The 27,989-nt window shown below is 37.8% G+C and overlaps 2 protein-coding genes across 24 annotated transcripts; both read left to right on the plus strand.

Annotated features, from left to right (window-relative positions):
• The first annotated feature begins 172 nt into the window (after positions 1–172).
• Positions 173–4,395, plus strand: LOC311016010 (uncharacterized protein). The gene is made up of 10 exons (XM_084013478.1): positions 173–311; positions 477–911; positions 987–1,117; positions 1,610–1,745; positions 1,910–2,106; positions 2,763–2,851; positions 2,933–3,001; positions 3,094–3,198; positions 3,280–3,354; positions 3,477–4,395. The coding sequence occupies exons 1-10, from the start codon at positions 259–261 to the stop codon at positions 3,645–3,647; spliced, it is 1,461 nt and encodes a 486-aa protein (XP_083869604.1). The 5' UTR covers positions 173–258; the 3' UTR covers positions 3,648–4,395.
• Positions 4,396–5,289: 894 nt separating this feature from the next.
• On the plus strand, positions 5,290–27,989 carry LOC311016008 (uncharacterized protein). 23 transcript variants are annotated; one of them, XM_084013457.1, is made up of 48 exons: positions 5,298–5,660; positions 7,497–7,682; positions 7,767–7,850; positions 7,935–8,039; positions 8,140–8,295; positions 8,475–8,618; positions 8,735–8,878; positions 9,137–9,280; positions 9,387–9,506; positions 9,636–9,755; positions 9,873–9,905; positions 10,001–10,048; positions 10,129–10,155; positions 14,249–14,308; positions 14,447–14,575; positions 14,866–17,747; positions 17,838–18,473; positions 18,567–18,729; positions 18,985–19,080; positions 19,356–19,406; positions 19,545–19,610; positions 19,699–19,794; positions 19,889–19,939; positions 20,245–20,313; positions 20,530–20,625; positions 20,742–20,792; positions 20,949–21,014; positions 21,323–21,355; positions 21,474–21,521; positions 21,620–21,688; positions 21,780–21,827; positions 21,919–21,963; positions 22,046–22,087; positions 22,173–22,235; positions 22,324–22,371; positions 22,867–22,899; positions 22,971–23,018; positions 23,134–23,190; positions 23,314–23,349; positions 23,455–23,496; positions 24,073–24,120; positions 24,336–24,377; positions 24,937–24,984; positions 25,122–25,166; positions 25,293–25,334; positions 25,410–25,454; positions 25,544–25,579; positions 25,702–27,989. In XM_084013457.1, exons 1-48 carry the CDS (start codon positions 5,651–5,653, stop codon positions 25,785–25,787), a joined length of 6,837 nt encoding a protein of 2,278 aa, XP_083869583.1. In that variant the 5' UTR covers positions 5,298–5,650; the 3' UTR covers positions 25,788–27,989. The 23 variants fall into 23 exon arrangements, 22 of the variants coding, with proteins under 22 accessions (XP_083869594.1, XP_083869586.1, XP_083869588.1 ...); XM_084013474.1 differs by having other exon boundaries at positions 14,866–17,401; positions 17,462–18,473; XM_084013458.1 differs by having other exon boundaries at positions 14,866–17,057; positions 17,148–18,473.

Genomic DNA, 27,989 nt, shown 5'->3' on the forward strand with positions numbered 1-27,989 from the left:
ATATAGCTTTAATCATAATCTACTTCCTGTTTCCTTGTTACTTCTATGACTGAACAATATTCTAAAGTGAATCATTTCAACAAATCCTTTTTTGAACAGTAAATTCCAGGACTAAGACTCTGCTTAGGAAAGTTTGAATCCTTCCTGGCCAACACACACACACACACACACACACACACACACACACACACACACACAGCATTCTTGTCTCTGATTGGCCGCAGCTGAGCAGTGAAGTATTTGCATATAGCAGCTGTAATGCACACAAGCCTCTGCACCCACAGGAGTGTAAAGAATCCAGCAGAGAACAGGTATGCCATTGTACTCTCTTCAGTTCTTGTGTTCTCTTACTTACAAAAGACTTTTATGGATATGTTCACATGGGGTTTGTTGTGTATATTTTAATAACTGCACGGGAAATTATAGTTTCTTAAGTTCAACTGTATTTGAATCATAAATCTGTCTGTATCCTGCAGGGCTTCACTTTGTGCCGGAGGAAAGATGGAGAAATCTGAACAAGCAGAGCCCAAAGTGTTTTCCACCACAAATAAGTCAGAGATTTCCCTTGGACTTTTAAGCTCTGATGTCAGCGTAAATCAAATAATTCATACTAATCCCCATCATGATGGATTCATACCGAGCGGCTGCATGCATGCAGATTATTTCTGCACAAAAAGATCAGGTAGAGTCGGAGCAGTGGGGCCAGAGTTAAGGAGCCAGCCGGCTCATGGAGAGCTGATGCAGCACAGAGAGCCGGGAGGTAGAGGAGCGACTCCTGCCAGGACGCATCTCCATCATCGCCCTCATGTCGCAGAGTCCAGGGAGGGTGACATGAGAGCAGAGAGCTGCTTTTGGGACATCGGACCTAACTGGGCTGGAAGGACAGAGCCTGCAAACAGAAACACAACTCGGTGACTGAGAAAAAGATTATTTGTTTGATTTCTATTCATTTGGGGCAAAATCATTAATTATGTTTTTTTTTTCAGAGGTGAGGATGAATACAACTCTCATCCTGAGAGTGATGAGGAGGATCTTGAGCCTCCCTTGCCACTAAGATCTGATGATGAACAACGCGATAGACCCCTTCTACCTCTTCACCACTACATGTACAACCACGGTAAGAAAGAGTTTATGATGTATGTTCAATTCATTTTTCACTGAAAGGGGCTGAAATATTCAGCTTGCTGGAAGAAGATGATGCCATTAGCAAGAATTCCTCTTCCTCTTACTTAAAGTAAAAGGAGAAATCTAACAGTGTACAAATACTCTTACCAGGAAAGTATGACCTGAATTAAAACTCCTGCAAGTTAAGATACAGAAATATTATCTGCAAAATGTACAGTGCTAAAAGTAAAATTATACTTGTGCATGAGAATTGGACCATTAGATATTATTGGATTATTATTATTACTGACGTAAAACTTGTAAGCAGCACTTTAATGTATTTAAATATACCGTTTGGTGTTTCAGTCAATAAAAATCCTTTCAATTTTGAATCTGTAAAGTTATTGTTTCTTTCAGATAAATGTAAAAAGCATAACATTTCACTCTGGACTACTGGAGCACTAGAAAGTGCTAATTGTGCAACATGCTTAAACTGTATCCACAGACCTTCATCATGCTATGGATGTCAGGCATTATCACTCTGCAGGAGGACAGTACAACCTCAATCTGCTCAACACACACCCTCATCAGACATCCGCTCCCTGCCAGCACAGAAGACCCTGGGACGACTCTCAAATCTGGTAAAAGGAAAAAAAAAACCTTGCACTACCTTCGTAATCTTACCTACACACCTCCATGCTCACACCAGAAGCTGCAGCTACTTTGCATATTACGCCGGCCCATCACATGTCAGCATGATTTGACTGATGAGCTCTTTGTTTACGTTCCTGTCTCACTGCTTCAGGCTCCAGGGTCACGCTGACTTCATGAACGACAGCGCGGCTCAGGGAAGCGTCTCAGTCAACGTGCCTCAGTTCTCCGCCCCCTCACTGGAGGGCATGTCCCAGGTCAGCGTGATGACCCTGAGCTCAGCAGGAGCAGCGGCGTCTGGCTCGCATCCGCACGAGAAAAGAAGAACCATCAGTCTGCCCGATGAGTGCCGTGAGTCACTTTAATTGTCCAATTCAAACAAGTGTCCTTGTTGCCTTTATAAACCGGCCAGGGCTGTCAGGTTCCTTGTATGTACACATGTACTTGGCCATTAAAGGTGCTATTGAAAACACTGATAACATCCAGCCACTAGATGTCGCACTCGCACTCCCCCTTCCATTGCATTTCCGTCACACATCTACACAGTCAACATTTTTTAAAATGATTAATTCACAATCAAAAAATAAATACAATTAAAAAAAATCACGAGAAGTGATACTTTGATTCTGCACATTTCTAAAAGCGTATTATTATTCGCTTAAATAAAAATGTAATAATATGACCTTTAAACCTGAATCTGATTCTTCACTTGTCATGAAGACAGAAATTTCTATAGCACAGAACGCAATAAGTCTTTGATTTGCATTGCTGAAAGTTTTATCATAATATTCTTAGGCAAAGTGAGATAAACACCATTGAAGTCAGTGTAATGGTAATGGTAAAATGTACCAGTATAGTCTCTCTTTAATTAAAATTCATATTCCGTTTAGCTAAATTATTATGGAAGGCTCTTCTATTGCACAGCATTACAGCATACATGTGATTCTATTTTTCAGCGGGCATGTGTTTCTATTAAACTTGGATTTAATTATCTCTTCTCTTCTCAGGAAGCATTTTTATAACGTATTCTTCGGATGTTTCTTCAGAGATAGTCCCCTTTGTGGACTTCCTCACAAAGCAAGGTTTTCGACCAGCTGTAAGCTTCTATCTCATCTCTCGAAAGTCCGATATTTAAACACTATTTAAAACACTTACAGCCCTTAATTTAATTTCACAGATTGACATTTTTGACAACCCCATCAGACGCATGGATATCAACAAGTGGAAGGACAATCACCTGAAAGACGTAAGTTGAAACATAGTTTCTGATTTAAAACTTAAACTTAAATAATCCAAGTAGCGAACGTGTCCAACATGCTTGTGTGTGTTTTTAAACAGCCGTCAACCCTGATTATCATCGCCATCAGTCCAAAGTATAAGGCAGACATTGAAGGATCATCGATGGATAGCCACAGTCTACACACTAAATATATTCACTCCATGGTGAGAACCTATTTGTTTGTGAGTGAGACATCATTCTGAGAAGAATCGCTCATACTGAAACGTTCAATCTAACTTTGCCAGATGCAGAATGAATTCATCCACCAAGGCAGCTTGAACTTCAGATTCATACCAGTTCTCTTCCTCAATGCGTCCCAGGTCAGACATTTTCAGATTTTTGTTTCTAAACTTAAAATTTTTGCAGTTTTCCCCTTACCACTCCTCTTCCGTAAACCTTTCTCTGCTACACAAATAAACATAGATATACTTACTTCTTCCAGAAACACGTCCCATGCTGGCTTCAGAACACGCGTGTCTACCGCTGGCCACGGGACACTGAGGATTTGTTACTGCGGCTGCTCAGGGAGGAGCGATACATTCCTCCTCCTGTACCTCTGGAGCTCACCCTCATCATCAGGCCTGTGACACCCAGTGCTGCAGCTACAATGTAAAGACACCCCCGTACCATGTTTAGGGATGTGTTTGATGCTTCTACCAGCTGTTATTTGGAGTTCTGTTAAACTTGTGTTTTTAAGTAATGTACAGTTGTTTTTCCAGATGTTTCAATAAGGTGAAGTCATCTGTGTACCTATACACAATGTACCCACCACTTTGATTCAGACTTTCTGTGAATTTTTGACCAGACATACATTTATTTATTTATACATGTAATACTTAGTAGAGAAAAAAATAATAATTCAACAAATAAAATAACTAAACATATAAAGCAAATTCTGAATAAGCTAAATAGTATATGTTCTATCCCTATCTATAAATTAAATATTATAATATAAATTATGTATACATCATATATACTATAATGATGTATGTATGACTGCTGCTGTGAACCGACCATTCTGATACCCGTACGCCGCGACTGGGCAGTTTTAATTTAGTGGAAGCAATGAAATCATTTTTAAAGCAATAAAATAAGTTAGAAATCATGTTGTGTCAGATTGTGGATTTCTTTGGTAAGGAGACTTGTAATAAGTGGCATAATAAACAGCATAAAATAATTTTTATAGCAATAAAATTTAGTATAATTCAAAATGTACAATTCAAAATGTAGTAAAATTCAGTCAACAACATTCATATTGGATTAAAAAGTCATAAAAAACCCATGGTATCTTATGCCTGTTCAAGAGTGTAGTAAGTCCAAAATAATCTTAAAAAGCCAGTCATTACAAAAAAAAGTCATACTATAGCATGTCGAAATTTCATGAAAAAATCAGTCAACAAAATTCATAAAATGTCAAACTGATTAAAAAGTCATAAAACCCATAGTATCATAAGCTTGGCAAAGTCTGAGTGTAGTAAGTGCAAAACAGTCATAAAAAGCCAAAGTAATTAAAAAATTATTGCATGTCATAATTTCATGAAAAAATCAGTCAACAACATTCGTAAGGAAGGAAAATTGTCCAGGGTTTTTAATGGGTGTTTTTCAGGTTTTTCCTATGTGACTCTCTGTAGTGGATGGATCTACATAGGTCCATGTTGTCTTGTATTGCAACGTTTTCGAGGGATAATACAGCTTTTTGTTTTCCTGTATCTGTTAATAAATCTGTGTTGGTTCATTGGTGAAGTCGTATGTTTGGAAACATGTTTATTTTGAAGCTGCCACATATAACCAAACGGTGGAACCTAAAAAGAAAGTGATGAGTAATGAAACCTGAACAAAATAAAATGCAGCCACCCACATAAAAGGCACCCGGAGGAAGAGTTCACAAATGTTTGGATAGATGTGTGCTGTTTGCTAGACAAGGAAACCTTTTCAGCACAGTTTTCACCATGACTTTTATTATTATTATTATTAGTTTAGGGGGTAGATACAATTGCCCCACCAGTAGGGGTGCTCAATTCAGCAAACTCATCTTACACACACACACACACACACACACACACACACCACTTCAACCGCCAAAAAAGGCCTGCCAGAGCAGCCGGTGTGCAGAGCTCCAGCTAAGAATAACCAGGACCTTCTGCGGGATAAAGTTACCTTGAAGCCCCCCTGTGCTGTGCTCTGACCTATACCCATGTGAGGCACCAATAACACTGGTTGGGATATTCTGTCTGTTCCCCCTCACCCTACCCAGCCCGTTGCTTAGCTTGGCTCTTTCTTTCCCCCCCTGTGTTGCTTTCCTTTGCCCCAACAACCCCAGACCCGCCTCTACAATGCTGCCACACTGGCAGCTCCAAATTCTGCAACACCTGTAAATCTTGCAATTTATGCTTGATTTCTTTCGCTTTTTTTTAAATTGGACAAGTTCCACCTGTGGATTATACAAGTCAGAAAACAGGACTTTGAAGTGGAAATGGAATAATTGAATAACTTGGACTCTTTTGACGTGGATGCTGGTTGGATTCCTACTGAAGTTGTGTTTTTCCATTCACTTCTGCATGAGGAGGATTTCTCCCCAACTCAAAGGAGTATAGCTGAAATTGTCTCAATATCACCATGGCTGAAGGTAGGACGCTACCTGCATCCCAACTGAAATTGTCATGCTAGAAAGCCTTCGTAATATATGCTATGTAATAAATAAATGGCAGTGTTTTGATAGGGTATGTCCCGTGTTGAAACCGGTTGCTATAAATACAGGATATCATGTAGCGAGAGTATTACCGTTGCTTCTCCTTTGACAGACATGACTGCTGCTGCGGCTGACCTCTCATCTTTGTATTTTGACATTTAGACAATAAGCATTTACTTCTAATCTGCTCAAAGTGATATTTCATATCCAAATCTTTTGATTGATAAAGCGTTTGGCTTTAAATTAATTGAGTATTAACTACTTCAGAATCAGTGTTTATTTGGGGTGAAATACTGACACCATCCACCCTGAATAATTCTGAAGGGACTCGCTTTGAGTTTGTTCATAACAGCATTAGTATATGAGGAAGTGAATCATGAGTCAAGCATGCCAGGAGTTCATTTACATATAGAAGGTGTCCTTAACACCTTGGCACCTGGTCCAAGTTGGAAAGCACAGCAGTGTTGATGATGGCGAGAATGTCATTAAATGCCATCGCAATAATTTTCCACTGTCCTAAACAGATGTGAGTCGTCTGCATATGTGTTTAGCTCATCTGATGAAATGAGAGTAGATGATTCCTGTCTTTTGTGATCTTTTAACTGACAATCAGTTGTATCTAATTCACATAATCCCTCAACACAAGGAAATTTACATGCTGATGCAACTCACAAGCTGACTTTGTCATTTGATAAATGTGAAGATCAGACACACTGTCTCCACTGTGTACGTTTCAATCCTTTCATCACAAAGGAAATATCCTTCACCTGTCGTGGTTGAGCTGCCGTGTGGAGGTAATGAGACTGGAAAATTGGCAATGGAAGGAAGGACATATCCCAAACATGCCACAGGAATTTCCTCATCAGAGATTTCACAACATCCTAATGTGTTAATGAAAAATCATTGTTAGCATTAAATGGAGGAGAGAACTATAGGTTGGTAAAGCTATTGGATATTTCTAAGTTTGTTGTTTGCACGATAATATCTTAATAGAGTAATATTCAAGGTAAAAATATATATTTCAGGAATGTTTTTTTTCTCCTGAGATCTTTATTTATTAATTACAGGACCATATCCTCAATTAAATACCCTAAAAACACATTTTCTCAATCAACAATTTTTAATTTAGTTTTTGAGTGTTAATAAATAATAACTTGTGTTTTTCAGAACTATGGTATTTGCTTATTTAGTCATGTATATTAATTAAAATAAACACATCATATCTTCCACTTTTAAAGAGAAAGGCAAAGAGAAGTGACCAATAATACTTTTTAGACTTTTAGACTTTAGATGTTTAAGATACTAATACAACATTTTGAAATAATATAATAACAATAGATTGGCAGTTGTTCTTTTTTTTGTTTTTTTTTTGTTTTTACAGGTACACATAAACAAACATTTTAATCATTTAATAGAGATTTGTTCTTGAGGGGGACATTTTATATTCCAAAAATAAACATGTCATCGCTCTCTGGCAGACAAACTTTGTCATTTCTCTCATGCAGATGCTAATATGCAAGTTGGCCCAGCGTATTTATGGGTCTGGCTCTATTTTATTTTCAAAAACGGACACATCTATGCATGCTGTGAAGGTATAGAAAAGAACCGGCACACATAACTATGCAGCCTTTTTGTAATTGTGTTCAGTATTAAACTGCATTCCACTGTATGTTTGTCGTTCATAGTAGGAACTGGATGTCACTGTAAAAGGACAAATATATTAAAACATTTTGAAAAATAAAAAATCTGCTATCATATTTCTTTCTTCCACAGTCAGCGGGTCCGATGGAGTAGCTGGAGCAGCTGCACCACGGACGGGGTCTCCCAAATCCAAAGGTCTGGGCCTCCTCGGGAAGCTGAAAGTATCGGCGGAGCTGCTGATCGCCCTGGCTGCCCTCCTGTCCTGGGTGGTGGTGGGAGTGGTGATGTTTGACTTGGTGGAGTACAAGGCTGTCCCTGGTAAGTCGTAAAAAAAATGGATCTTTTATTTGAATTTCAATGATCAAACATTCATATTACCGTATTATCTGCTACGATTCTCAGACATTCAGCAAATCGTTTCGGACCCCATGCAAGCTGTAAACGACGCTGTTGATGAAGTCTCCAGTCTACTCAACAAGTTTCAAGGTACAAAGGGGGACAGCATGCATGCCACACCTTCTCTGTAGTGCTGGAGCGAGTATTCTAATACTTGACTTATATCTCCCCTAGAATGTGCACCTGATTTAAGTGACCCCATGTCTGCTGCCACTTACGCGGCTGAGGAAATATCAGAAGCAAAAGATGGATTTGTTCGCTATTTTTCAGATGAGGAAGGTATGAAAACACATTCATACTCAACCAAAACAAAAATAAAAAGGTAGAAGCAGCATACATGTGATGTAACTATGACTCTAATAATCTACCCCCCAAACAGGGAACTTCTACCTCAGCTATATTGACCCTGTGGTCATCGGGAGACAAGCTTTCCATTCAACTAATGACTTCATGTGTGGAGTTGCGGGCACTTTCAGGGACACATTGTGTGCTATTGTAGACACTGTATTGGATACTATACTGGATATAAATAAAGGTATGTATGTCATATTGAATGCATATTTTTGACTAAGGAATGTGTCTTCCCTTTTTTATTCACAAACAAATAACATGATAATGATCCTAATTATTAGTTAAAACAAAGTCACTTTTTGGTGTTATTTTTCCCTAGTTTGGTAACAAATAAATACATTTTCCCTCCCTTGTTTTTCTCAGGAAAACTTGACCTTAGCTACATTGACCCTGTGGTCAAAGGCAGAGGTGTTTTCAGTGCTACTAATGACTTTGTGTGTGGAGTGGGCGGCTACATCCAGGATACACTCTGTGCCATTTTGGACACCATTCTGGATGTAGTGAAAGGTATTTACACCTAACATCTCTCTAATCTGTAACCTCATATAATATTACAAGGACACTTTAACACAGCATACCGTACTGATTTGACATAGCTGTCCTTGCGTGTTTATTTTTCTCAGGAACCGTGGACATTAGCTTCGTGGACCCCGTGGTAGTTGGCAGAAATGTCTTCACTGTTACTAACGACACCTTGAGTGGAATAGTGGGCTACATCCAGGGGGTGCTCTGCGCCGTCGTAGACAGTGTACTGGAGCTAACAAAAGGTGCGTCATTGTTTAACCTTTGCATTGTTTGTGACCAAATATTTACATCAAATAGTTTTATTATTTTGCTGTTTAGCATTGCTAAATCAACATTATATTACTCAATGACTGTTGATGTCAATGACTTACTCATTGGTGGCCAAAAGCTTTTCCCGTTGATCTTTAACTGTCTTTTCAAATGTTTTTTATGACAAAAAGTGATAGAATTCGTCGGATGAAGTAACTGCTTTGGCTTTAATGTGTGTTTGTTCTTCTCAGGAACCACTGACATTAGCTTCCTTGACCCCGTGGCCGCCGGCAGAAACGTCTTCAGTGTTTGTAACGACTTTCTGTGTGGAATATCAGGATACATCCAAGATGTGCTCTGTGCTATCTTTGATGTAATACTGGACACGGTAAAAGGTGCGGTATTTTACGATTAACCTTCCTTATATCTACTGTGTGTGTGTTTACCACTACCAAGCGTACTCCACTGTGCGGTGTTCACGTTGCCCTTTCTGTTGAGCAGATATCCAGCATGCACTGGGATTCAGCCCCATGTCAGCTCTGAAAAGAACAGCAGAAATCACAGCAGAACAGATGAACATGCTTGTGAGCTACGTGTCCACAACGCTGTTTGGGGAACACGGTGCGTTTTTACATATCATTTACAAACCAGCCCCATTACAATACTACTGCTGGTATATCACTGATGTTCATATTTCATAGTATTATAGATAGTAGCTTGACATTAATCTCTGCTGTGCTGATATTTCAGGGGTCATGCCCGAAGTGACCATTGACCCCATGAAAGCTGTCGAAGATGCTGTGTTGGAGTTCTCAGACAAGAAAGATTTGTTTGTGGCTTATATGTCAAGCATGCTTGTTGGTGATCAAGGTACTCTTGTTTGCATTATTCATATCCTACAATAATAATGATATTCTATAGTAACTTAATAATAAACTTCCTGACACCTTGATGCATACTTGATCATATTTTCTTCTCTTGTTTTAGGTGAACCTGTTGTAAATGTAGTCACTGAAAAAGGTTTCACTTTTTATTACAGTTTAAATACACCTTAAAAGCATCTCACCAGCATATGACTGCAAATTACACCCCATTTGTTTCTTTTCTTTGTTTAGAGGGAATTGTAGCTCCTCCATCTGATATTCGTCTGGTACGAAGGAAAGGTAAGTAATGAAAATATGTGTCTCCCTTTTCCTAAATGCTGAAAATTGTCTTTCATTACCATATATTCTTTGACATGTAGGTGAATTTCTGCCACCTTTTGAAAAAGGTAAGGAAACACCACCATGTATTGGAGAAATACACTACGTTTATTGGTTTCAATGTGCATTGCCAGCAAATAGTTGCCTTTCATGCATGTCCGCATTGATTTGTGTGTTTCTTGCTTTGTATGTGGTCTTGAATCTGCCTCATGACGTGTTCAGTGTAATACAGCAATGAAATTGTATGTCAATGTTGTTTGAATAAACTCCATTTTGCACGAATCACATTGCAACCACTGTGTACTTTCATTGTAACAAATGTCTTATAAGGATTTGGTGACTGAATCTCTCCCGCTGTTTGTGATACTGACCACATTTGTTGGATATAACATGAACGCTGCATGTTTTTGCCATTGAGATGATTTTGTTCCACTCATCATGCTTTGTGTATTTTGTAAAAAAGAAAAAGAAAAAAAAGATTTCTATGTTATACTGAGCATGACAAATTGTTTTCATAATTGTCCTTTGGAATTGCATTCCTCTAACTGACGACTGAACAACTTTCCATCTGTATTTCAATAACTGTGATGTACTGGATGAATGTATCTGGATCGTTTGTATTGGATGAGGTGTGTTTTCTTGTGGATTATTTCATTATATCATTGCATGGAATCACACACCACATGTTTCAAACGTAAGCCCTCGGAAGATGTCATTTTGGGTGGTAGTATGTGGGAGAGGTGGTGTGGGAAGAAAAAGAATAAGTCTAGAAATATTCTGTATCTTCTTTTTTGTCAACAAATCCCATGCTAATAGTAATGATATAAGCCAATGGGGAATGGCATTAACTGCAACATGTGGTGTGTGGTATATAATGTTATCAACGGTCATTGTTCCCATTTCACCCCATCAAATTCTTCTTCACCTGAAAATAAGTTTGGAGCTGCTTTACCGTGTAAAGATGTGAAGGTCAGCTAAGACAGGTCACATGATCATACAGTTACAGAGATCATGCAAGCCGCCAAAGACGAAGCTGCTGCTGCTGCTGCTGCTGCAGAGTTAAGTGAAGCCCCGGAGTCAAAGATTGAGGAGGAGGAGGCTGAAGTTCCCACTGAAGCTGCCGTTGAAACAGATGAGGAGAAAGAGGATGAGGAAGATGGTATTCATACACATTTTTCTCTAATAGTCATATTCATTAGTCAGATACAGCATCCATAACGGGCACTAAATTTGTTACTATCACATCACTAGTGAAACATATCGACCTTGAAGAGGCTGAACATAAACCATCACCCGAGGAGAAAGAAGACGAGGAATGTGTTGGTACAGAAGAGGGGGAGGAATTAAAAATAGAGGATGGTGGAGAAGAACAAGAAGAGGAAGTAATTGAAACAGAGATTGAAGAAGATGATGAAGAAGAAGAACCAAGCACTGAGGAGGAGCTGGTAGAAGCTGAGGGGGTGGAAGAGGAGATCAAAGCTGAAGAAGTTTTGGCAGAAAAAGAAACAGGGGAGGAAGCAAAAGAAGATGCAGGAAAAGAAGAGGAAGAAGAGGGAGAGGAGAATAAAATGGAAGATTTGGTAGAGGAGGAGGAGGAAACAAAAACAGAAGAAGACGCAGCAGAAGAAGAGGAAGAGGAGACAAAAACTGAAGACAATTTGGTAGAAAATGGAGAGGACGAGGAGGAGACAAAAACTGAAGATACAGTAGAAGATAAACCTCAAGAAAAGGATGAGGAGAAGGAAACAAAACCAGGACTTGTGGTAGAAGATGAGGAGGAGACCGAAACGGTTGAAGATCTGGTAGAAGATGATAAGGAGGAGGAGGAGGAGGAGACCTCAACAGAACTTGTGGTAGAAGATGAAGAGGAGACCAAAACTGAAGATACAGTAGATGATAAACCTCAAGAAAAGGATGAGGAGAAGGAAACAAAACCAGGACTTGTGGTAGAAGATGAGGAGAAGGAGACCAAAACGGTTGAAGATCTGGTAGAAGATGATAAGGAGGAGGAGGAGGAGGAGGAGGAGGAGGAGGAGACCTCAACAGGACTTGTGGTAGATGAGGAGGAGACCAAAACTGAAGCAGATGAGGAGAAAGAGGAGGAGACAAAAACTGAAGGAGTTCCCATAGAAGATGGGGAGGAAAAGCAGAAGACAAAAACTGAAGATGCAGTAGAAGATGGGGAGGAGGAGACAATAGAACTTGTGGTTGAAGACGAGGAGGAGAAAGAGGGCGGGGAGACAAAAACTGAAGAAGATTCTGTCAATTCTAAACTTCGGGTAGATGATGAGGAGGAAAAGGAGGAGGAGGAGGAGACAAAAACAGAAGAAGAGGCTGAAGAGGAGGAGACCAAATATAAAGATCTTCATGATGATGAAGGTAGAGACAAAGAAAACATTGAAATAAACGACACTGATGTCAAAGATCAGTTTGTAAATACTGAGCAGGACAATAAAGCTTTAGATGCTGGCGATGAGGAAGATTCAGAAGAGAAGGATGGAGAGAAACTGGTCAAAGTGGAAACGATGGAAGTGGACGATGAAGATGAAGAAAAAGAGCCATCTGTCCAACGACTTGATCTTAACATTCTGTCCGCTGAAAAACACGATGACGCCAGCATCGTCCTGGAGTCCGATCATGAGGACGAAGTGGAAACCAGTGTTGACCAAGACGAAGACACCATTGACGAACTCGATGAAAACAACAACAACAGCGAAAGCGTGAAAACTGGACTCAAGCGAAAGAGGAAGGTTCACGTTCCCTTCGAAAGGCTCAGAAGACTTGGATCCAGAGCTGCTCACAAAGAAGAACACATTCACAAACAGGAGCCAGGTACACTCCCACCATTATCATCACATATGTTTCATCCCTTTTTTTCATTATCAGGTAATGAAAATGTCTCTGAATGGTGAGTGTGTAAATAATGATAAATGTAATGTTTGTACATTTATCATTATTTACATTTTCTTAACATGTTTTCAAAGGACCACTTGGTTTTGATGTGACTAAAATGATTAGGGCCTAACAGATTTGTTCAATGATTTATTGACCGTTTCATAACTTAATTTCAGTGGGTGATAACATTGTACATAACGTGTGTTTAATGGCGTTCATCGTCTAGGTTGTAAACCAACAGAATTATTTTCACCAGAGAAGAGTTTTTCATTACAGAGCAGAAGTGTCAAAAGTACAGACATTCTACACTCAAGCAGAAGTACAGATAATTCAGTGTTCAAAAAGACTGAATAGTAAGAATAGTAAATGTACTCTAAAAGGTAAACGTTTGTTAGAAAAAGAAATACTCAAGTAAAGTACAGATATCTGGAAATTCTGTTTCTGCCAAATGGCCAAATCGGAGCACAAGATATAGCCATTGAGCTAGAAAACTCCAGAAAACTCTGAGGCGGTCTAGGACTCGCATGACATGATGAAGGTAGGTTTTGCCATTACTATCTCCATGGATGGCTTTTAGCCCCAATCTACAAAAATAGATTTGTGTGCCTGACCGATCTCTGTACTGGAGAGGCAGCGATTAAACTGATATATCTTCACACCTGAACCCCAGGAAAGACAAGAACATTTCCCAATATATAGGAGTGTTTCTTTGAGAGACAAATTATACAAGCAGTTTTAATGGCAAAGCAGTAGCTTTATTTAGATGAGTTAACTCTCTTGATTGAGGTGTGAATAGCTGCACAGAAAGAGGATCGTCTGACTTAATACAGTACAGCTCTCCTTTAGCTGTGCTCTTTCCTTTTTGATGACTCAGTAAAGACAAATCTATTTTTTCAAGGTGCTAATTGTTAACTTAAGTGTTCCTGCTTTAGACCAGACAGTCATTGCCTGAGGTGGTGTAGCCAACAGTACAGAGTGCAGCTAGATGTAGCTAATGGTGATGATTTTAACAATATAATTTCTAGTTGTGGTGTGTTTTTGATCATAGAGTTTGGTGCGATAATGCTTATAGTGCTTATGCAAGCATGATTATTTGTCATAATGACTGGGCTTTTCACACTGTTATTCTGTTAGCCTGGGACTAAGGATAGCGCTGGGCTAAGAATATGCAGTGTGAAAATCTATTACATTCTGATTCCTGGTCAGAATTGCACTGTATATTGTACTGCATATTTTTTTTACATATTTCTGTATGATATACTCAAGTTCTCGAAGAAGCAAAGGAGAGACATGCAATAAAAGAAGTTAAAGACACCATTATTAAAGGTAATACTTTTCACATTCATTATATATATTTCCTAATGTTCAAATGCACTAATTTGGTAGCCTGTGGAAAACAAGAATGTACTCTATACCCACAAGCACCAAATGGTTTCACCTATGAAGATGTTTTGTTGCTTACAGACCTCAAAGCTGCAAAGACTGAGGAGAAAAAAGAGGAAACCAAATCTGAGGAAACCATAAAAACGAAGCTAAAAGAGAAAACGATAAAGGAAGCCAAACCTCTTGAAAAGAAACCATTGAAACCCAAAGGTAATTACACTCAATGATGAGTAGAGTATATTTAAAACATATGAAGTATGTACAAATTTAAATGCATATTCTATCAATATTAGGACATAATACTAACAGAGGTCAACATTAAAAGTATGTGGTTAACACTAAAATACATATTGCTCCAAAAAATTATGTTTCAGTATAGCCTTCATGTGTACACAAAGGGTATGTGGTATTTTGTGCAGCTTCAAGACTTCTACAGATTGAGTCTGTTACCAACATCTGAAAACAAGCAAAAAAACTAACACTCTGGTGATTCCTTTTAGAAGAGGAGTCTACAGGGAAGGAAGAACAAAGTACACCACCGAAAGAGGAGGAAGAAGTAAGGAAGCACTCCAAGGAGGAGAAAGAAATAGCAAAACCTAAAGGGAAGACAGAGGAGACAAAACCCGCACAAGTGAAGAAACCATCTGAAGAGAAAAAAGTCAAGAAGCCATCTGAAGAAGAGGAAGAAGTTAAGGAACCATCTCAAGAAGTAAAGAAACCCTCTAAAGAGAAAGAAGTCAGGAAACCACCCAAAGAAGGAAAGGAAGTAAAGAAACCTCTCAAAGAAGGAAAGGAAGTAAAGAAACCTCTCAAAGAAGAGATGGAAGTAAAGAAACATATCAAAGAAGAGAAAGAAGTGAAGAAACCATCTAAGGAAGGGAAAGAGGTAAAGAAACCATCAAAAGAAGAGAAAGAAGTCAAGAAACCATCTAAAGAGAAAGAAGTCAGGAAACCTCCCAAAGAAGGAAAGGAAGTAAAGAAACCTCTCAAAGAAGAGATGGAAGTAAAGAAACATATCAAAGAAGAGAAAGAAGTGAAGAAACCATCTAAGGAAGAGAAAGAGGTAAAGAAACCAGCTAAAGAAGAGAAAGAAGTCAAGAAACCATCTGAAGAGAAAGAAGTCAGGAAACCTCTCAAAGAAAAAAGGGAGGTAAAGAAACCTCTCAAAGAAGAGATGGAAGTAAAGAAACCACCTAAAGAAGAGAAAGAGGTGAAGAAACAATCTAAGGAAGAGAGAGACATCAAGAAACCATCCAAAGAAGAGAAAGAAGTCAAGAAACCATCTACAGAAGAGAAAGAGGTGAAGAAACCATCTAAGGAAGAGAAAGACATCAAGAAACCATCCAAAGAAGAGAAAGAAGTCAAGAAACCATCTACAGAAGAGAAAGAGGTGAAGAAACCATCTAAGGAAGAGAAAGAAGTCAAGAAACCATCCAAAGAAGAGAAAGAAGTCAAGAAACCATCTAAAGAAGAGAAAGAAGTCAAGAAACCATCTAAGGAAGAGAAAGAAGTCAAGAAACCTCTCAAAGAAGAGATGGAAGTAAATAAACCATCTAAAGAAGAGAAAGAGGTGAAGAAAACATCTAAAGAAGAGAAAGACGTCAAGAAACCATCTAAGGAAGAAAAAGAAGTCAAGAAACCATCTAAAGAAGAGAAAGAGGTGAAGAAACCATCTATAGAAGAGAAAGACGTCAAGAAACCATCTAAGGAAGAGAAAGAAGTCAAGAAACCATCTCAAGAAGAGAAAGAGGTCAAGAAACCATCTAAGGTAGAGAAAGAAGTCAAGAAACCTCTCAAAGAAGAAAAGGAAGTTAAGAAACCTCTCGGAGAAGAGAAAGAAGTCAAGAAACCATCTAAAGAAGTGAAGACTGTCAAGAAACCATCCAAAGAAGAGAAAGAAGTCAAGAAACCATCTACAGAAGAGAAAGAGGTCAAGAAACCATCTAAGGAAGAGAAAGAAGCCAAGAAACAATCTAAAGAAGAGAAAGAAGTCAAGAAACATCCCAAAGAAGAAAAGGAAGTTGAGAAACCTCTCAGAGAAGAGAAAGAATTCGAGAAACCTCTCAAAGAAGACAGGGAAGTTAAGAAACCATCTAAAGTAGAGAACGAGGTAAAGAAACCTCTCAAAGAAAAGAAAGAAGTCAAGAAACCCATCAAAGAAGATAAAGAAATAAAGACACCCCTCAAAGAAGAGAAGGAAGTACATAAACCTCTCAAAGAAGAGAAAGAGATCAAGAAACCATCCAAAGAAGAGATGAATATCACAAAACCATCCAAAGAAGAGAAAGAGGTCACGAAACCTCTCGAAGAAGATAAAGAAATAAAGAAACCTCTCAAGGAAGAGAAGGAAATAAAGAAACATCTCAAAGAAGAGAAGGAGGTAAAGAAACTTCTCAAAGAAGTGAAGGGAGTCAAGAAAACATCTAAAGAAGAGAAAGAGGTCAAGAAACATCTTGAGGAAGAGAAAGAAGTCGAGATATCTCTTAAAGAAGAGAAAAAACTCAAGAAACCTCTTAAAGAAGAGAAGGAAGTAAAGAAACCACCTCAAGAAGAGAAGGAAGCAAAGAAACCATCAAAAGAAGAGAAAGAAGTTGAGAAAAAGGACAAGAAACCATCTGAAGATGAGAAAGAGGTCAAGAAACATCTCAAAGACGATAAAGAAATCAAGATACCTCTCAAAGAAGAGACGGAAGTTAAGAAACATCTCAAAGAAGAGGAGGAAGTAAAGAAACCTCTCAAAGAAGATAAAGAGATCAAGAAACCATCTAAAGAAGAGAAGGAGGTGAAGAAACCTCTCAAAGAAGAGAAGGAAGTAAAGAAACCTCTCAAAGAAGAGAAGGAAGTAAAGAAACCTCTCAAAGAAGATAAAGAGATCAAGAAACCTCTCGAAGAAGATAAAGAGATCAAGAAACCATCTAAAGAAGAGAAGGAGGTCAAGAAACCTCTCAAAGAAGAGAAGGAAGTAAAGAAACCTCTCAAAGAAGAGAAGGAAGTAAAGAAACCTCTCGAAGAAGATAAAGATATCAAGAAACCATCCAAAGAAGAGAAGGATGTCACAAAAGCATCTAAAGAAGGGAAAGAGGTCAATAAACCTCTCAAAGAAGAGAAGGAAATAAAGAAACCTCTCAAAGAAGATAAAGATATCAAGAAACCATCCCAAGAAGAGAAGGATGTCACAAAACCATCTAAAGAAGAGAAAGAGGTCAAGAAACCTCTCAAAGAAGAGAAGAAAATAAAGAAACCTCTCAAAGAAGAGACGGAGATAAAGAAACCTCTCAAAGAAGAGAAGGAAATAAAGAAACCTCTCAAAGAAGATAAAGAGATCAAGAAACCATCCAAAGAAGAGAAGGATGTCACAAAACCATCTAAAGAAGAGAAAGAGGTCAAGAAACCTCACAAAGAAGATAAAGATATCAAAAAAACATCCAAACTAGAGAAGGATGTCACAAAACTATCTAAAGAAGAGAAAGAGGTCAAGAAACCTCACAAAGAAGATAAAGAAATAAAGAAACCTCTCAAAGAAGAGAAGGAAGTAATGAAACATCTCAAAGAAGAGAAGGAAGTAAACAAACCTCTCAGAGAAGAGAAAGAGATCAATAAAACATCCAAAGAAGAAAAGGATGTCACAAAACCATCTAAAGAAGAGAAAGAGGTCAAGAAACCTCTCAAAGAAGAGAAGGAAATAAAGAAACCTCTCAAAGAAGAGACGGAAGTAAAGAAACCTCTCAAAGAAGAGAAGGAAGTAAAGAAACATCTCAAAGAAGAGCCAAAGGAGAAAAAAACATCTACAGAGAGGAAGGAAGTAAAGAAACCATCTAAAGAAGAGAAGGAAGTAAATAAACCATCTAAGGAAGAGATCCTAAAGTCCTCTGAAGAGAAGAAAGAAGTTAAGCCTTTGAAGAAAGGGATGGAAGACAAAAGAAAAGAAAAACAAGAACCTGAGAAACCTTCAAAGGATCAAAAAGACCCAGAAAAACTGTCTAGAAAGGAAGAAAAGGAACCAAAGAAGCTCTCCAAAGAACAAGACCAAGAGAAACCTTCCAAAGACAAGACAGAGGTCAAGATTGTTACCAAAGAAGAAAAGGAACCAAAGAAGCTCTCTAAAGAACAAGACCATGAGAAACCTTCCAAAGACAAGAAAGAGGTCAAGATGGTTACCAAAGAAGAAAAGGAACCAAAGAAGCTCTCCAAAGAACAAGACCAAGAGAAACCTTCCAAAGACAAGACAGAGGTCAAGATTGTTACCAAAGAAGGAAAGGAACCAAAGAAGATTTCTGAGGATAAAGTAGAACCAACAAAGTTTTCTAAGGAAGAGAAAGAAATCAAGACGACTCATATAGACAAGATCTCAGATACCAAGACAGGTAGGCACAGTCCAGCAACACAGTGTTTTAGCAATTATGGTTAAATTATGAAGGGTTAATTAACAATAGCAGGAGTCGTGTGTGTCAGAGTCAGGCCAGCAGCTCTCTGAGGCTGTACCACTCAACCCTGGGCCCTTGAACGAAATGCTCAGGCTCCCATGCTCAATATCCTATACTTCAGGGAACTGTATATTCCTTTACTCTGTATAATTTATGTGAAACTGTTCAATCAGCTTTACCTATTATTTATTTCAGACGCTGGACCCAAAAAGGCTGTAAGAAGGATTAAAGCAGTCAAGAAGGAGGTTGCGTCTCTCCTGAAGAAGGAACATCTTAATGTTACTAAAGCAGGTGAGATAACACAGCGACTTGCATTTGAAATATGAATGTCATTAGGCACTTTTTATTTTAGATTTGGACTTAAATCTTGTTATCAAGATATTCAAGACAAAACAACATGGTAGGTGTCAATCTGACCGATTGGATGCCACCATCTTTTAAATGTAGCATTGTCGTTGGCTCATAGAAAAGGACTTATAGTCTGCAGAGAGTGCTACCATTACACGTTTAATGTGAAGGTAAGACGAGCTAATGAATTATATTTTATGAATATTCTCCAATATTAGAGGTTCCTGAAGGTCCTAAGGTGAAAGCAAAGCCAGAACCTACAAAGAAAGGTAATAGCATGTTTTTATTATTTTTGTGTCAATTGTCAAATAAGAACACATAAAAAGTGAAAATGTTACACAATAAACACTAATCTTAATATAAATCTAAAACTCAAGGGCTTTTTAATGTCATAATCTTTCCACCAGTGGCAGCTCCCAAGGAAGCAAAGAAGGAACCAAAGGAAGAAATCAAACCTAAATCTGTAAAACCAGGTAATACAGAAGGCATTGGCGATACCATCCATAGAGCCATACTGCATGGTTAAAAATACTGTTATGACAATTTACCTTTTTATATCAGACGCTGGACCCAAAAAGACTGCAAGGAGGATTAAAGTAGTCAAGAAGGATGTTGGGTCCATCCTGAAGAAGGAACATCTTAATGTTACTAAAGCAGGTGAGATAATACAGCATGTAAGACAACAGGTCACACTGAATGTGAAGCTGAGATGAGCTAATTAATTATATTTTTGACTGTTGCCCAATAATAGAGGTTCCTGAAAGTCCTAAGGTGAAAGCCAAACCTGAACTTTCAAAGAAAGGTATGAAAGGAATTTGTTTGTAAAAATTACTTGAATCTGATGCTCCATAACCAAATATTTTTCTCTGTTCCTGAAATAATTATAACCAATAACCAATTCAAGAATTAAACTTGTTAGCTATCATGTTTATTTTGTTGTATGCTGACAGTATTTAGTGTTTATTACGCAACACTTTATTTGAGTATATAACTTTTTATGTCTTCTACACATTAAGAGTTATATATTTAAATAAAGTGTGTAATAAACACAAAACGTGATATGAATCTAAAACTTAAGGGTTTTATGATGTCATATATCTCCACCAGTGGCAGCAGCTCCCAAGGTGCCCAAGAAGGAACCAAAGGAACAAATCCAACCTAAACCTGTAAAAACAGGTAATGCAAAGCCATCCACATTGTATGCTGCATGGCCAAAAAAATATGATTATGAGCGTTCATGACAATAAATAATAAGTGCTTACTCATAGAGGCCCGACTGGAACATAAAGAAGGCTGGATAGATTCATAGGTTTCCTTTGTTCAACACGGGATATTTCTTTCCTCTTTATAATTTATGTGAAACCGTTCATCAGGTTTACCTTTTTATTTCAGATGCTGGACCCAAAAAGACTGCAAGCAGGATCCGAGTAGTCAAGAAGGAGGTTGCGTCTCTCCTGAAGAAGGAACATCTTAACGTGACTAAAGCAGGTGAGAAAATACAAAGAACATGTCACAGTGACATTTTATCCCTGTGGTTAGTATTTGATAGATTTTACAGTTTGCAGTGCTAATGAATTGTATTTTTGCATATTCCCAAATAATAGAGGTTCCTGAAGGTCCTAAGCTGAAAGCCAAGCCAGAACCAGCAAAGAAACGTAAGAACATGCTGTTCTTCATCCAATCTTTACTCACACCATTTGAGAATGAATATATATTTAGATAATGCATATGTTTTTTGTGCAGAACACATAAAGAATGATGTATTAAAAGAAAGAGTCACATAATAAACGTATCTCCATAATTTCCCGCAGTGGCAGCTCATAAGGAGCCCAAGAAGGAACCAAAGGAAGAAATCAAACCTAAATCTGAAAAAACAGGTAATACAAAGATTAAATGATGCAACAGTCTAGACCACTGGGGGACATGAACAAATTTATACTACATTTATATCGACAAGGGTAGACTAAATAATTAAGAAAGATTTGTAGACCTACAGACCTTAATGAAGATGATTGGATTTATTGCAGTACTGCTGAATTAGACTCCATTAGTTCACATGAATAATGTTCCACCTTCCAAAAACTAAATGTGTGTCAGATCATCACATTACAATGCAGATGGAAACTATAAAAGTAACTAATCAAAAAGGCAAATCTCCACTAACTCTCCTATTTTTATGAAACAGAAGTGACGAAGGAAAAGGCCAAAGCTAAGAAAGGTAACTGCTTTATACGTTCTTGATAATGTTTTCAATCACCAAAGAGCATAATGATCAATTGTCACAATGGTAATAAAACCATCCTGGTGTATGAAAACATTTTGCTTCCGACACACAGAAGCAGTTGCTCCCAAAGAAAAGGCCAAACCAGCCACACTGAAAAGAGGTGAGAGTCATGCATTTTATAATAATATGACGGAATAAACTATATCTCAAACTGCAATCACATACTGATGTGTATTTTATCTCCAAATTTCTATACAGAACAAGAAGGCACACCCAGAAACGGCTCTCTGGTGAAACAGAGAGTCAAAATAGTGCCTATGAAAATAGGTAAATTACTTTGGATTATATGTTTTATTGGTTTCCGATTATTCTAACTGAGTTGAGTCAATGAGCCGGGTTTTTTTTTTTTGGTTTACAGAAGTCAAGGTGCCCAAAGAGAAAGTCAAAGCAGCCTCTGCGAGGACAGGTATGCCATATTTTAAATATTTCAACGATCAAATTGACATCACGGTTTGGTTTTGCATATTGAACATCAAGTCATGTGTTTTCTTTAACAGCCGAGGTTTCAAAACAGAAGCCCAAACCAGTTCTGACAAAGCGAGGTGAGACGTATGTTTATATTTCCCTTTATCCTTCCAGTCTGTCGTTATCTCGGTTTCTGTAATGACAAACCTCTTCACACAGAACCTGCTCCACTAAAAACAAAACCAGCCCCGGTGATGAAAGGTACATTAGTCAACGTTTATGTTTGTGGTCAAATAATGATTGATTTTTCTTCTCATTCTTTTTTTTTCTTTTCCTACATTGGCAGAAGTAGCGCACAAGAATGTCACAATGACAAAGGAGAAGGTGAAGGTTGTGCCACTGAAGAAAGGTACATCGTAGATACACTAGTTTTAATCTTTTTCATATGTTCACCATAACAGTATGCCTTTATAACAATTTATTTTTCTCGGTCATAGTGCCTGTAACTCCAAAAGAGAAGGTCAAACTACCGCCAACCAAAAAAGGTAGTTAGTTTTACCAATGAAATGTCATCCATATTAATATCATACCTAATAAGATATTTTTTTGTATATATATATATATATATATAACTTTATCACCACATGATAATGGCTCAAAACGGTCATGTTGATAAGATGATGATTAATATTTACATTAGTGAAAAACAATGTATGCTTTTCAGTTTAAACTTGACTCAAAAATGTCCATGACAAATTAATTTGAATGAATTGTGATGACCTTAAACAGACTTGGAGCTGAAGAAGTTGATATTTTGAACAACGTGTTTTATCTCTTTAAGTTGTTTTGCGTAGGTGTGAAGTGATTTCTAGGCTTGTAGATTTTTAAATAGATTTGTTTTCCCTCCTTTAAATGCAATATAATATAGAAGCTGTACTTTGTCACTAATATAATATAAATATTGACATAATTCCAGAAAATGTTAATATTCACTTATCAAAAAGCAACAATCATCACTAATTTTTCATCTTTCTCTTCAGAACCTGACGCCAAGCCAGTTGTGGCCAAAAAAGGTAATGCAGATACGATCCGTCATTATATCGCAAAAAGTAAACTATCTTTAACACAAATTATTTTATCATAGCACCTGAGGTTACACGGGGGAAGCCCGAGCCAGCTCATGAAAAGAAGGGTAAGTACCTAATTTAAAAAAAAATAAAGTAATGGATGAGACATAGTATTTTATATTTATTTTCAAATTGTGAAAAATGACAATTTAAGATATTTTTGTCCCCCATTTTAATTAGCTAAAACAGAGGATGACACAAAGAAGGAGATGGTCAAGTCACTCCTAAAGAAGAAAGGTAGCCTGCACTGCCACCTGCCTGCAGAGAGTTGTAGCTCACAAGCAATATTAATGTAGTGTTACTACAGCAACCATAACCAAACTACTTAACAACACTACCCATGTATTCTTATTCACTCAGAGCCCAAAGTGCCAGAAGACAAAGTCAAACCAAAAGGTACAAAAACAACATATACTTCCCAAATTGTCATGTTTGGTGACAAAAACATTTAGGATATATAAAAAAACACCACAATTATGCACTAATTACCTTTTCTCCCAGCATTGTTGAGGAAAAAGGCCCAACCGGTCCATATAAAGAAAGGTACATTAGTGCTGCTCAATCCATATGTGGCATTACATTCTGAAAAAGCTCTGATTTGATTGCTCGGGAGAGAAATAAGCCTTTGAGATCAACAATAAATCCACATTATGCACATTCTCTGCAGTGATCCTGAAGAACACTGTGGTTGGTTTTGTTAGGCCTTTATAACTCACCACTCTTACCTTCTGAAATGTAGAAAATAAAGAGTTGAGAATCCAAAGCACATTAATAATGGAAGGTATCTGGAGGTATCCCTTCAAGATTGGTAGATTCCTCCTAAACATAAAAAGATAACACACGAAACAGACAGTCAGAAGCATCAAAAGTTGACAAACCCAAAGTAGATGCTTGGTTTTACCTCAGAGAACACTTCAGATCATCGTTTTTGCAGAAAAGCCTGAAACTAATTACAGCTTTCTATTTGTAGATCCCACATGCAAGCTGCTTTTAAACATCCAATTCACAATGCTGTGATAACGCTTTGGCTCCAGCTGCAATATTCATTGAAAAAATGAGCTATTTGTGGCCTCCGCTCACAAGTTCTTTGTCCATCTGACCTCCGTTTCCCCTTTGCAGACCTGGAGACTCCTCAGGAAAAGGACAAACTTGCTGCAGTGAAGAGAGGTACAGTCCTTTAGTACAATGACGACTATTATTTCACCATTTAGATGATTTTATCATGGAACAAGCCAGGATACTGAGTCATTTTGGTGGTGCGTCTGAGGCTATGTTAAGGATTTATAGTCTATTATAAATGCTGCAACTTTACCGCCAGAAATACTTCCACATGTAAAAGAACCGTGTATCATATCAATTGTATTTCCCTCCTGATGACACAGCCATTTCTAGGGGAACGACCAAAGCAGCCCATGTGAAGACAGGTACATTTGTGGTGCCTAAGTAGAGGCAGCATGTAATCATGTAGCCCTCATAGTAATGTGATTACATCATGTAATTCGAAGGCTGAGAAGGTTTACCTACTGAATATGAAAGAAAAAATCTATATTTAACATGTGTACCTGCTTTCATTCAGTAAGAAACTATTCTGTTACAGATTTATAGACAATATTTTACAGTAATATATATATATTTTATGTCTATAAATCATAGACTTACTTACGTAATACTTTCCAGTATCTTCCTCAACGTGCATGCCAGTAGTTGTAACAACCCTACGAAGTCTCTTGGTGGCGATGTGTTCAGTGTTTGCGTTGCCATGGGATCTTAAGCACGTCTTCCCATAACAGCATTTAAGTTTGAATTAAATGAGCCACAACCAACATCAATGCCAATCTGAAACTAGTAAAATGTGCCAATATGCTACACCAGCTTACACAAGCAAGAAAGAAAACCCCTTTTATTAAAAATATGGGGAAAAATGATATGAAACACAAACTTTGTGACAACGACGGTGAAACAATGCTGTAATTGTCCAAACAGAGTCAGAGGATTTCAAAGAAAAGGTCAAACCCACTGCAACGAAGCAAGGTATTTCATATGAACAGCTCTGAGGAGTGCTTCAACATCAATAGATCTAAAATATGCTGTACAATTATGGAAACTTTGTAATTTATTGCAGATGATGGATTTCTTTATTAACTATTATTTATTTATTTAATTATTAGAAAAAGCAGTTGAGAAGAAGGCGACCAAAGAAGAGAAAGCGAAAGGTACGGTGTCCAATCAGCATTCAATATTGTCTTCAAATCAGCAACATATGTTGCTGCTGTTGTCTACTATAACTGGTTTAACTAATTGACTGATAACAGTTATTAATCTTGTATTGCTATTTACAGATGACAGAGTTCTTAAAGAGATACAGGAGCCGGCAAAGAAAGGTGCTGTTTGTCAAACAACTAAATTCAGAGTGTTCTAACTTTATTTAAACATAGAAAATACTATTTTTCTTGTAGAAAGATCTGCTGAGAAGAAAGATGCCAAGGAAGAGAAAGTAAAAGGTAGCCTACTGGATAGCCAGGTTCTAATTTAGTGGAATATAACACTGTATTGTTTTATGGTTTAACATTGTGCTGTTGTTTTTTTATAGCAGAGACTTCTGTATCAGACAGCTTTCAAATGGAAGGTGGGTAAACATTCCACTCTCATAACCGAAATATCACATAAGTGTGCAAATTGCATGCCGGAGGGCGGCGAGGAAGGCGGCGTACTGATACGTGCTGCTGTGAATCATACTGTCCTCCGCAGAAGACCTGCCCTACTTCCAGTGTTTCTTTGTGGACGAGGACGAGGCCCAGTTTCCTTTCTACGCCTTCTCACCGCTGCAGATTTGAAGCTTCAGCCTGAATCCAGTCTGAGGTTTACAATTTAGTCAATTTTTTTTTTTATTGATAATGACAAGGTCATGTCTCACCCCAGCTGCTGTGGAAACACAGCCTGCTGTTCACTGTTGGTTTTCAGGAGAGAACCCTGGACAGCAGAGGATGATGGGTGATTTTACGTGATGGACCGATTTTATTCTACTTCCAGATTTGGTTGAGCTCTCATACCAAATACATGCAGCCAGTGTCATTCCTTAAAATTTTGATTTGTATTATTTGTTTTTTGTGTTAAAAGGTGGATATCTGGAGAACGATGGAACAATATATATATATATTACCTCGTGGATCATTCATTTAGATCTGCACAGCAACACATACAAATAAATGTGATGGTGAACATCGTGCTGTAAACAGGGTACAAAAATGGCCACAATTGTGGATTCAAGGCAGTCTGGGGTTCAATTCCCACATTTACTTGAACAATAATCACACATGCATTAAATGACAGCGTTTTCCTCCATTTCATTATAGATGGCACTATTTTTAATGCTCAACTCACCCTTCTTTTAAAACCCTTGAATCTACATTTGTGCATAATGCTTGATATTACTCCAATGAAACTTTCCTACACATATTCCTCCATCTAATGAAAGTTTTTTTTTTTGTCTGTCCTGTGTAAAAAGGAATGACCACGCATTGTATATGAGAGCTCCCAAACTAACGCTACCTTTAAAGTCTTATTAAACTGCCGACATGTGCACCAGCTCCTCATTTTTGGCGTCAGCACTGTCAGAATGAATGATGATCGAGTTCATATTTACGCCTCAGTGTCATTCTATATTTGGACGACGTGTTGAACTTTTCTTTTTTATACCCGGCTGCTCACTCTGTTCCAATGCTTTTACTCGAGGCGTTTGAATTTGATGCTTCTTCTTTTAGCCAATGAGAGCGTGAGTGGGCGTCTTGCACGGCTGGAACATTTAAAAAAATGGGGCACATGTGATGGATTTTCAGTCAAAAGGGATGGAACAGCGATTCCTTGATAGACCAAAAACAAAGTGTGACTACTTGTGGTCGGTGGAACTTAGAAACACGATCTAGTTTGGCAGCCTAACTGTACATGCATAAGTAAAAGGATTAATATTACAGTGTATGAATATCCTCTGCACGTGATGTACAGTGTAGGTTACATGATTTCAGATAGATTTCAAATCCTATACTTGGTCAAAGATGAAATCCAAGTCACAGATCGAAATCTCTGAAGAGTCATAGGAGCCGATAACGAGAGCTGCAAGATTCAGCTCTTCCGCAGGTTCCCATGACAACCTGAACGTTGTCGGTAACGTTGAAATGAGACATTTACTTCTTGGATTATATCTGCTGCAGAAGGTGTCACGTGTTGGGGAGAGGACGCCACATATGAAGTGGTACACTATTTCTCAGCTTCACCAGCTGTTGTTTACATGTGGCTCTTTACATTTTGCCTCATAGGAGACAGTTATAACAGCTTGTGGCACTAATCCATCCATTGTTGTTTGAATAATAACAAACAAGCTATTCATCCATATGGATGCTCACAGTGAGCTCAGACTTGATTAACTGTACAGTAAAAGCTGGAGTTTAATGGTGATGCTCGACGATCACCGATGTTTAGGCGAAGGTTTCGTTCTCGAAACGGAATATTTATTTTTGAGTTACTGGATTTTAGTGTTGCTCATATAATAAAATAATTGTTTTTTGATTTATGGTGACAAAAGATGAATATTTGTTTCAATCTTTTTAACTGAATTGTATCTAAAGACTCATGTAAACATGTGCAATAACATAGATTTTTGAATATCTCAGTGATCAACGGACTATGTTTGTCTAATAGTCCTTGAATTAAATGTGCATGATGTGTGTTTTTTTTTGTTTTGTTTGTTTTATGCTCACAAATTGTGTTTTTTTTTTTGTCAACTTTGAGCATGGCAACACAAAATACTTGAACTTATAAATCATTTGACACCAATAACTGACATTTGTCTCGGCCGTGTTGCTAATAATTACAAGTGCCTAACCATTCATATTTGAAATAATCTCATGTAAAATACAGTTTTATCCCCCAAAAACATTACTACTGAAACTGTTCTTTAACTGCATTTAAAATCCCATGTGTCAATAACATCTTCCTTATGAATAGTAGCTATTTGACATTAAAACATAGCAATGCAAGAA

This window comes from Eutrigla gurnardus, assembly GCF_963514095.1.
Source record: "Eutrigla gurnardus genome assembly, chromosome: 7".
Lineage (NCBI taxonomy): Eukaryota > Metazoa > Chordata > Actinopteri > Perciformes > Triglidae > Eutrigla > Eutrigla gurnardus.